A 12,186-nucleotide genomic window follows, 5' to 3' on the forward strand; every position below is an offset into this window, starting at 1 on the left:
CCTTGCCAGTCATAAATGTAAGAAGAACATCCTATGCAATCAATACAGAAAATGTTTGTTAACAGAATTTGTTTAGAATTTATTAAAGTAAAACATTTTAATGAGATATGTTTGTATATAATGCAAAAAGTATGTGCACTATTGCTTTCAGCAAGTATTTGTCTTTTTTATTAGTATTCAATATAGTCATTTTTGTCCATTTCCAAAGTTTTTGAAGCTATTCTGGGCATTGTTATACTGGTATGCCTTCCAGCTTTATACACTGAGGTTTTCACATATTTCTACTCACATATCCTAAGCAGCCCATGTTAACACCGGATTTTTAAACACCTGCAGCATGCCTTAGAGAGACTTTCATAAACCGCACGCAATATGTGCTTATTCATGTAGAAATAATATTTCAAAGGGCTGAGAACAACTCATTCCTTTGTAATAGAATGCAGTTGTTCAGACAAAAAGTGAATTTGGCAAATAGGAAAAAAAAGATTAAGAGAAGTGAGAATTGTAGCTATTCTATGGAAAATCACACAACAATAAAAATAAAAGTTAAGCTAGTTCCACACCTGTGCTGCCTCTCCTACAGGCTGTTCCAGCATAGAACAGCCTGCAGGAGTACTCTGAATCCGGCATTGCCGGAAACTGCTGCCTGCCCGCCAGACCCTATTGACTATAATGGGGTTCTGGCAGAAATCCAGCTGCTACCCGACAAATATGCAGAGTTCTCTACCGGAACTGTTGGCCAGAACACCCGGACTGCAGATGTGAAAGTAGCCTTAGTTATATAGTACCAACCTACTGCATACTTACAGTATAAACCCTGTAGTTTAGCTTTTAAATTAGTACCACAATATACAGTATTTACAATTTCAGTGGCAGCAGTGGTTAAATTACCAGTGTACATACAGGAGAATGGTCCAACTTACCCTGAATACTGTCATTTCTTCCAGAAGTACTTCCTCTAAATCATGCCAAGTCTCCTTGGGAACGGAAACAACTTTTAAAACTGTTCCAATGTCTAAATCAGAAAAAAAAAAAACATTTTGTATGTTATTATAATTGCAAAAAATAATATATTGAGGTATAAGATGGTTAGTTTATTTGAAAATGGGTGGTACCGTTCATACATGAGATATTACCGATAACATGCTAAATAAATACCGCTCACCATCTTTATTGGCATTAGTGGTATGTGAAGTTTAAAATCATTCAATCATTATCAACATATTAAATAAAACAATAGCCAAATTTATTCTAATAAGAAAAAAGATTAATATTAATAAATATTTACAAGGTATGGATTTTTAAATATACACTGTAGTGCAGGGAAACGACTGTATACTTCAGTGGCATATGACATGAATTTTTATGTGCTTTTTATGAGTTTCTGTATGTTTTGCGGTCATTCTTAAACATTTGAGTACATATATCAGAGACAAAAAAGTGTCAGATAAGTACAAAGGTCCAGATAACATCTTTGTTGATCTTTGAGGGCATTTGTCAAGCTGTAGTATTGCTAAATTTACACCTCACTCTTCACGCAGCTGCATGCTGGAGGCACTTCATTTAACCTATATGGCATTGCCTTCCAATGTACAGCTTTTTCTAGTCATCAGACAGACAGAAAAAATGTTACATTCTTTATTATTCACATACTGGACATTCCGACAATTAGCAATGAACAATGAATTGTTTTATTTTATTTATTTTTTATAATCCAAAAATGTACATTTCATTCAACAAACACAGGGCCAGATCCAATTAGTCTATTTTAAGCCTTACCATTCAGGAATATCTAGACATGCCAAAGTCTGAGGTCAACAAATGTCTGGGTCATAGGACTCTACCCTTCCTGTACATATGGAGCACTACAACAAAAGATCTATGGACTGAAATTTTTTATAATTTTTTATTTTTTAATCTTCTTTATTAAATTATCTTAGTCATAAGATGCATTTTATTTCATTACATAATAGTTACAATATCAGTTATAATGACATATAATCCATTAATACATTATTTTAACCCCCATCTACTACCCTCTTATCTACCCCATTTCCTGTTTTTTTTTCCTTCCTTAATAAATTTAACCCATCTCAAAAAAAAAAAAAAAGGAAGGGGATACACCCCTTATCACCCCCTTTGCTCTCCCCTTTTCCCCAGATCTCCCCAGCCTCCGAATCCTACTATCATTCTTCCCTTTTAAGCCATCTCTCCCATAGTTTATCAAATTTCCTTATTTTATTCCGGGATTTAAAATATATCCTCTCACATGCTATCGAGCACTTAACTAGACCTTCCCACATTTTAATTGTAGGAGCAATCCAATTCTTCTCTCTATCCAATTCTTCACTATGCATCTTCTTGCTTGGAACAGCAACTTGGGGGCTAACTCCTGCATAATGGCGTCCCCTATGTCCCGTATTCCTAAAATACACACCTCAAGGGTAACAGGAATATTAATCCGATGGTAATTCCTTATTTGAAAAATCATCTCCCTCCAGAATTTTTGCATATAATAACAATTCCATAATAAATGGACATCATTCACCCCTACTCCTCCACATTTAAAAACCTTATCTTTATAATATTTCATGGATTTAGCCGGGGAATAGTAAAGTCTGTGGACCACAAAGAATTGTATCATCCTATGAGCTGGATTTGAGGAGACCTTCCTTATCTACAAGAAAATTCCTCTCCATCCTTTGGGGTCAACAAACTCCACCAACCCTTCCCATTTTTTTTACATTTACAGTAACTCCTGTTTTTTTTAATCCCTTGCTGTAATAGGATAACCTATATAGCAGCGAAACCTTAATCCCAGCTAAATTGCAGAAGGCCTCGATGGTAAGGTGTGTCTTTTTGCTGATGACACAAAGATTTGTAACAGGGTTGATGTTCCTGGAGGGATGCACCAAATGGAAAAGGATTTAGGAAAACTAGAGGAATGGTCAGAAATCTGGCGACTAAAATTTAATGTGGATAAGTGCAAAATAATGCACCTGGGGCGTAAAAACCCAAGAGCAGAATATAAAATCAGTGATACAGTCCTAACCTCAGTATCTGAGGAAAGGGATTTAGGGGTCATTATTTCAGAAGACTTAAAGGTAGGCAGACAATGTCATAGAGCAGCAGGAAATGCTAGCAGAATGCTTGGGTGTATAGGGAGAGGAATTACCAGTAGAAAGAGGGAGGTGCTCATGCCGCTCTACAGAGCACTAGTGAGACCTCATTTGGAGTATTGTGCTCAGTACTGGAGACCATATCTCCAGAAGGATATTGATACTTTGGAGAGAGTTCAGAGAAGAGCTACTAAACTGGTACATGGATTGCAGGATAAAACTTACCAGGCAATATCAAAGGACCTTAACATGTATAGCTTGGAAGAAAGATGAGACAGAGGGGATATGATAGAAACTTTTAAATACATAAAGGGAATCAACAAGGTAAAAGAGGAGAGAATATTTAAAAGAAGAAAAACTGCTACAAGAGGACATAGTTTTAAATTAGAGGGGCAAAGATTTAAAAGTAATATCAGGAAGTATTACTTTACTGAGAGAGTAGTGGATGCATGGAATAGCCTTCCTGCAGAAGTGGTAGCTGCAAATACAGTGAAGGAGTTTAAGCATGCATGGGATAGGCATAAGGCCATCCTTCATATAAGATAGGGCCAGGGGCTATTCATAGTACTCAGAATATTGGGCAGACTAGATGGGCCAAATGGTTCTTATCTGCCAACACATTCTATGTTTCTATGTTTCTATGAAGCTGTCTATTTTCCCTGTTGTCATCATAATAATTTTCTTTAGTGACTGAGGAAGCTTCAATAAATCCTTCCCATCTCGCATACATGATTTAATACCACGACTTAGTTGAAAGTAATAAAATAGGTCATTGTCCAAAACACCAAATCTCTCCTTAAGTTCTTGAAACCCAATAATTACACATTTTTTCCAGATCTCTCTCATCCTATATACCCCGTATTTCTGCCAAGGTGTCTTATCTATTTCATTTAGTTCTTTTAAATACATATTATTCCATATCAAAGTGTCTTCATGAATCTTTAGATCATCCCAAAGATTTCTAACTGCCAACCAAATTTTATACATTAACAACATTGTTATTAAGCCCTTGAGGTGTTCTTGTAGATAGATTCCTGGCTCAAGAACCTGACCTATCTAATTTTTTTTTACATATTTTTATCCACCTTACTTACTATTGAGCTGTAGACTTGAGTTTTCCCCCATTCCAAAAAGTTCTTTATCTGACCTGCCAGAAAGTAAAGTTTTAATTCAGGAACTGACAATCCTCCTTCCCCTTCTGGCAGCTGTAAAAGTTGTAATCTCATTCTAGGTCTCCGTCCCCTCCATATCAATTCACTAAGTAGGCTCTCTAAGATTTAAAAAATCTTCTTTGGAATCTCTAATGGTGCGTTCCATAGAAGGTAGTTTATAATCAGAAGCAAACACATTTTAATTAGAGATATTCTACGTGCCATTGAAAGGGGACATATTTTCCATGCATGTATCTTGTCTCTAACTTTATTTATCATGGGTACCAGGTTTAGTTTTATGTAATCCAGTGGGTCATCTATTTATTTTAATCCCTAAATATTTCAAACCTTCCCCCTCCTTTTTAATCTCCAGGGGCCCTGGTACAAAACCTCCTAATGGGTCTAAGGGGATACAAGCTGACTTATTCCAGTTTTCTTTTAATCCTGCTAATTTCCTATAACTCTCGAACAACTCAAATATACATGGCAAGGAGTCATGTAAACCCAAGAATACCATCAAATCATCTGCATACAATGAGATTTTTTTCTTCATGACTCCCAAACTTAATCTCTTTTATACTTTTTATCTTGCCTTATTAGAGAAGCAAGAGGTTCCTTTGCAATGGCAAAAAGTAATGGGGATAAGTGGCAGCCCTCTCTTACCCCTCTCTGTATTTCAAAGGAATCTGAAATCTCATTGTTTACCATTATTTTTTATTTACATCCATATATAGTTTAATCCACGATATATAATTATGCCCAAACCTCAGTTTCTTTAGTGTAGCTACCAGAAACTGACATTCTATTGTATCAAAAGCTTTTGATGCATCTACTGATACCACTAAACGCTGGCCGATGTTAATTGGTTTTACCTGCATATTCAAAAAACATCTAATATTATCCGATGTAGATTTCCTGGGCATAAACCCTATTTGATCCTCATGTATAAGCGTTAAAATAACCCCTCTTAATCTATTAGCCAATACCTTCGACAACAGTTTATTGTCTGTGTTGATCAAGGATATAGGATGATATGAATCCATTAAATTAGGGATTTTATCTGATTTCAATATCAATGTTATCAGTGCTTCACGTAATGAATCTGGCAAAGTTTTATTCCTCTAGAGGCATTCCACATTTCCAGCAGTTTGGGCGCTAATATTTTTTTATATGCATCATATACCTCGAAAGGGATACCATCCAGCCCCGGGGACTTATTCCTAGCTATGGATTTAAGTACCCTATCTATCTCTTCTACATTAATTGGAGCATCCCAAACCTGTTTCCGTTCTTCCGTTACTTGCTTCATTTCAATCTGTTCTAAAAATACATTTATCTCCTCCAAACGTACATGAGAACAAATTTTATATATTCCTTCAAAATATCCCCTTAATAACTGTATTGTTCAACTATTTTGCGTCCATATTTGTTTACCAACTGGAAGATATAATTAATTCCTTTCTGTGCAGTTATAATGGATGCAAACCTCTTCCCAGGTATATGTCCCTGAGTGTATTGTTGTTTTACATAGTTTTGTTTTTGCTGTTCAGCCAACAAGTACAGTTTATCTTTATATTTGGTTTGTTTTTCATCCTATCTCTGATAGTTATTCTCAGTGGGATTTTCCACATATTCTTTTTCTCTTTTCCTAACTTCTAATTTCATTTCCCTCATCTGTTTATCATTCTCTTTTTTTATATATGGATGTGTATTTCATAAATATCCCCCTCATAAAAGCTTTACCAGCTTCCCAAACAATATTGATGTCCGTAGTACCAACGTTTTTGTCAAAATATTCTTGGATTTCATTTTGGATCTTTTCATGTGTCCACTTTATATATTTATCCAATCTAATCTAATTTTAACCCGTGCACCACGCCTTATCATATCCTATCTAATGTTAACCATAAGAGGACAGTGATCGGAAACTTCTCACTGTGCATATTTAATCTTAACAACATTGTGTATTGCGATTCTATTAACTATAGCCATATCAATTCGTGAAAATACGTGAAAATGTGTTTTAGAAAAACAAAAAATTCTGTGCTCTTGGATTTAACAATCTCCATATATCTACCCAATCTAATTCTTGCATAATATTTTTTAATCTAGACTTTATATGTGATATCATTATATACCCTATTCTTCATCTATCTATTCCCTCATCCATAACCATATTAAAATCCCCCACTATCAATAATGCCCTATCACTTCTATTTATTGTAAACTCATGGAGTTTCAACAATATCTCTACTGTAAAGGGGGGGGGGTGGTATATATACACTTGCTATTATCCAAGGTATATTATCAAGGATACAATCCAAAAACACATATCGCCCCTCTCTATCCAACACTACCCCTTTTACGTTTATCTTTATATCCCTGTAGACGAAAATACTAACTTCTCTAGAATATGTGGAAAACACAGAATGGAATGCTTGCTGTACCCATGGTTTCTCTAAAACTTTACTATTTTCTTTAGTCAAATGTGTTTCCTGAAGACATATAATTGCTGGTAGCTGTTTATTTATCACGTTAAAAACGGCTATTCTTTTCACCCCAGTTCCTAAGCCTCTAATGTTCCAAGAAACTATGTACATCTTATGTTAGTAAATATGGAAGAATGAAATAATCCAACACTAAGAAGCACAGGACCAGAGGAGGGAGGAAGAAATAAAAAAAAAAAATAAGAGGGAGGGAGGGGGGAGGAAGAAGAGAGAAAACTCTTACCCCACCTATTCTCAAAATTCCCTACCAATTGACCCTTGGGGCAGAACATGCACCTGGCACTCTAACTTTGCATTGACTCCCCCCAGACATATGACTCGACTCCTATAATCACAAAACATTTTTCCCAATCCACTCTTTGGCTTCTTCAGGGGTATTTTAAAAAAAAAACTTTTTTCTCTCCACTCCACCCATAATTTAGTTGGCAATAACATTGAGTAATGAACCCCCATAATGCGAAGTTCTTTCTACACCTCTATAAATCGGACTCTATCCTTCTGAGTTTCTCTCACATAATCTGGAAATAACATCACTGGAGTCCCCTAATAGTCAAATTTTCCCTTCTTCCTAGCCCTATGGAGAATTTCATCTCTATCCCTGGATGTTAAAAACCTGACCAATAATGGTCTAGGTCTCGCTCCAGGGGGTGGTAATTTAACTGATATCCTATGGGCCCGTATTACAAAATCCGGTATCCTGTCACATCCTGTCTGAACATTTCCGTAATCCATTTCTGCATAAAGCGGGCCCCATCTTGTCCCTCCACTCTATAAGGAAACCCCAAGCATTTTATATTGGCTCTCCTAGATCTATTTTCCATATCGAGTAATTTATTTCCTTATTTTCTTTCCTCATCTCCCCAATCTCTCTAACAGTTTTCTGTAATAGATCTTCTGTATCAGAAACCCTCTTTTCAACCTCTTCCAATCTGTTTTTATACTTCTGCTCGAAGCAGACCTACATTTTCTTTTACATTCCCCACCTTAAGAGAGAGGTCCAGTATTGCAGAATTACATTTTTTTATTTCTAAAAAGATGTCCTGCAGGCTAGGTATTTGCTCCTCATCTGTTTTACTGACATCAACTTCTAATGTATTCTCTCTGGTACCTCTCTCTTTATTCAGGGAATCTTCCCCCTTCTCCTACCAACAATATTGGAGATGCTATGTTCTTCTATCTGAAGAGATATTCCTTCCCCATCTTGAAAAATATCTCCCTTTATTTGCAGGAGATTTCTCGGGGAACTCGTCTGTTTATTCATACTACAGTAGTTAGCAACTGTTATTTAGTCCGATCTGCCATTTTTTTTCCTGGGGAAGTAGAGTTATCTAAATTCAGCTGGATCTTCTCCCCTTTACCTCCTGTGTGTTTTGCCATTGCTCTATTTGAGTTGACAATCCCAGTCCCCTTCCCTTCCTCACCCGTCTATCCCCTACACACCCTCCCCTTCTTTCTCCATACCTTCTAACCCACTTAGGACAATCGGAGATTATTCGACCAATTTGAGTCAAATGTACATAATCCTGCAGCACCTAATGGCCAATGGAGGGCCCATAGACCATGGTCAGAGAACACTTATAGTCCATAATTAAAGGAAGCAGAAAGGGGCAGCTAATTTCATCAACTTTAAATATCTGTATATCCTAGTCTCCCTTCTTCCTCCTTACAACTGATCAACCTTATTGTCCAGCAATAGACAATAATAAGGAGAAATAGAAAGCCGTAAATGATCTTCAAGTTAATACTCTGATGCAAGTCTGATTATGTCCCGTCTCTCAAATGGGAAGGATAGGTATAAGGATATTATGGAAACCAGTAAGTACCTTACATATCCTTGAGCGGTGAGCAGAATAAAAAGAGAAAACCGGGCCTAGATCTCTTCAAGGCTCGCAAACCTTTTCAGTGTGGTTTTATCTCCCCTGTAAAACTTCACCACCTGCCCAATTTAATATTACCGGTAAATGGTTATGCCGCAGTGGGTCAGTATTTGTTTCCTGGCGTATTATCAAATATTATTCTGGGAACAAATATATCATCACCGTCAGTTCCTTTATGTGCTCTAGTTCACAGGTGGCCGCCTCGGTCCTTCCTGACCTGGTTGCTTCCGACAGGTTTACCGACCTTCATGTAAGGATCAAGACTTTTCCACTTCTCACAATATCGGCTCCTCTGTTCTGCAAATCACAGGCTCAGACCTTCACTTCTCCGCTGAGAAATCACTTCTCTATTTACACTTGGAGACATCCATGGCTCACCCGTCCAGGTCCCATCTCCATGATGCACCAACGACCGCTACACACTGGCACGTCCGGACACCTCTCCAAGACACGATCTCCTCACCCACTGCGGCATCAACCTCATGTGCTATCGGCTCCGCCACTCTGCCACTGTGGCGTCCACCTCCAAATAGGCAAGGGTGAAAGGGCGCTCAACTGCTCACTCACTCTCTAGGGGACTCCAACAAATGGAGTTCCCGCCAACGACCGGAGGCTCCAGTTTGCAGCGCCATCTTGCCGTCGCCTAGGAGGGAGCAGCGCACGTTACGTCACACGTCTGCTCCCATGCTCCTCCCTTTGAACAATAAATTGTAATGACTGGCTTTTTGTCAGATGTGCAGACTAAAATTTTAACAGTTTATAACTTTTTAAGACTGCTAAGTGCTCATCCATAGTTTGATAAACATTCATTTTCATGTGAATTATAATACAGATCACATCAAGTTAAAGTCTAGAAGGAATCTGTCAGACTTATACAAACATCTGTCAGTAAATATCTATTAAGAAATCAGATATGTAAGTGTTAGCAGTTTATCTTATCTTTGTATGTAGGTAAAACTAGACTGTAAGCTTCATTGGTATGGGACTATTGAAAACTAATGTAGAAACATATTAACCACACAGTGAGTCATAGCAGTAAATTAAATTCATTCTGTCATATCTCCCACAGCTAGTGAATGAAAACATGTGATCTGATTGCTTGCTATAGGCTGTTTTATCTTGTATGTCCTTACTTAGACTGCTCCACCAAAACATCTGAATATCCTCCACTGGATCGGGCTCTTACATAATAATGCCATACTTGCGAAGAATCCCAGAATATCTAGGAGACTCTGGTAAAAAAATTTGGCCTGAGTCTGGAGTCTTTATGTATGTGGGCTATGGTCTGGGATCTGACCAGAAATGGACAATATATTCTGAGATCTGGAGTCAGTACAGTATATATAGTGGTTAATTCTTTATTAACCCATTAAAGGGGTTGTCTCATCATAGATAATGGGGGAATATTGATAGGATATGCCCCCATTGTCTTATAGGTGTGGGTCCCACCTTTGGGACCCGAACCTACACTGTGAACGGACCGTGGAATGTGGCCACTGCCAAGCGCTCTTCCCATAGGATTCAATGGGAGGGCACCGCGCACCGCATAGTGTGCCCTCCACAATCTTCAAGGGTCCGTTCTCAGTGTAGATGCGGTTTCCAGAGGTGGGACCCACAGCTATATCGAGAATGGAGCCCCGCAAAGTGGTGGCTGGAAGACTCCGGTCCGACCACCACCAAGCACGCTCCCCATAAAAGTGAATGGGAGCGCACCAGGCATGACCGGCTGTTACCCCTATTTACTTCTATGGTCTTGACGGAAATAGCTAAGCCAGCGCTCGGCTATTTTTAGCGACCCCATAGCAAATTAATTGAGGGCAGCTGTGCATGCGCAGTATGCCCTCCACCACTTTCGGGGTTCGATTCTCGATATAAGTGCGGGACCTAAAAGATAATGGGGACATATCCAAGCCATATGCCCCCATTGTCTGTGATGAGACAACCCCTTTAAGGATAGGTCAAAATGGACACATTAATTGCAAATATGCATTTTTATGTTTTAAAGTGTTTTTATTTACGCATTAAATAACATTTGAATGGGAAAATATTATTAAACATTTTATTTCATTTTTTTTTTACATTTTCCTATTCCCTATTGGGGGCTTGATCACTTGTATAATACACTGTAGTACTTCTTTATATCAGTGCATTATGCTATTCAACATCAGGAATCTTGTTATACCCTGCCACTGGCAAAACACTTAAATGCTTTGATTTCTATTGTATGTCAAAGGTGATGACATGGACTCAGGAGCTATAATCCTCCAATATATAACTTTAAAGGCCCACCCACCCATGATGTAATAGAATGTCATGAAACAGGAAGTAATTAAATGGATCTGTATAAATGGGGTCTGGTCTTGGGTCTGTATTGCTTGGGGTCTAGCCTGAGGTTTGTATTAAGGGGAGTCTGGTGTGGGCTCTGTATATAGGGGTCAGGTCTGATTTCTACATTTGTTTGGTCATTTTTTTCAAATTGTAAATATAATAAGGTATAACTTTGGGTTATTACCTACATAAATGGGTAAGGTAATAGGCCAACAATTTTGTTTGGCTCAAAGATTTCACAGCTTTAAATCTCTATTTCCCATAGCAATTGTTGTCAAGTTGGCAATGCTCCCCAAATATCCCACAGAAGACAACATCAATTGAAGTTGATTTCGAGCCAAGGACTTCCTGCTAGGGACAATTCTTAGGGAATAGATTAACAAAAACTGTACAATTTATTAATGATCTGGCCTATGTGCACTATGATAATGGTAAAGTGTAGCAAAAAGTTAAAAGCGGACATGGACATGTTCAATATACTTTTTTTGGTGGTTCTTCACAATATTTTCTTAATGATACCCCAGTATGCAAAAGATTAAATAATTAAATGTGATCAAAGCAACTCAAACAGACATCTAAACAACTTGAAATATTCTGGATTGCCAGAAGAATAGGACAGCTGCTTATCCAGACAAAACGTGTCTGTAGGCTACAACAACAAACTATCCATAGACAGAATGCATGTGATCCCATAGCTATTTAGAAATGTCCATGTGATTTCACTATAACCTACTCATAGTATAGTAGTGCATTGTGATGTTTTCCGAAGGCAAGGAATGGATTCATTATAACAAATTTCCAAAGAAAAGTGAAAGGTATTTTGAATGCTGAATTTAATTTAAGTTCTGAAAGAAAATGTGTCAAGAACAAAATATTGTAGTGAAAACTTTCAACACCTATTACACCATAAATGTTTTAGGTTAGATGCAGACTTTGATAACGAAAGGGTGAAACTTGACAACTAACCTCTGGGCACCTTCATTAAAAAGAATTGGCTCTCTCTGAAGAACACTCAATGTAAATGTTGGAGCCTCTGCATCTGCAGAAACTTTAGAGGTCAAAGGTAACATAAGTTAATCACTATGGAGACTGTGATCAGGCCTCAGGTACCAAAGCTGCACTGTATCTGAGCTGCAGATCAAGTTTTCAAGAGTAGAATTTCAACTACTTTCACACAAATTAAAACATCTACTTCTTTTGCGAT

General features: G+C 37.7%; 1 protein-coding gene across 1 annotated transcript in view; it reads right to left on the bottom strand.

The window, feature by feature from the left end:
• SEMA3A (semaphorin 3A) overlaps positions 1-12,186 on the bottom strand; it is a 278,725-nt gene that overhangs the window by 36,514 nt on the left and 230,025 nt on the right. The window contains exon 12 of the mRNA XM_040413132.1: positions 924-1,015. Coding sequence (XP_040269066.1) covers positions 924-1,015 — 92 coding nt within the window. The remainder of the gene's footprint in view (positions 1-923; positions 1,016-12,186) is intronic.

The sequence above is a fragment of the Bufo bufo genome, chromosome 1 (genome assembly GCF_905171765.1).
Source record: "Bufo bufo chromosome 1, aBufBuf1.1, whole genome shotgun sequence".
Taxonomy (NCBI): domain Eukaryota; kingdom Metazoa; phylum Chordata; class Amphibia; order Anura; family Bufonidae; genus Bufo; species Bufo bufo.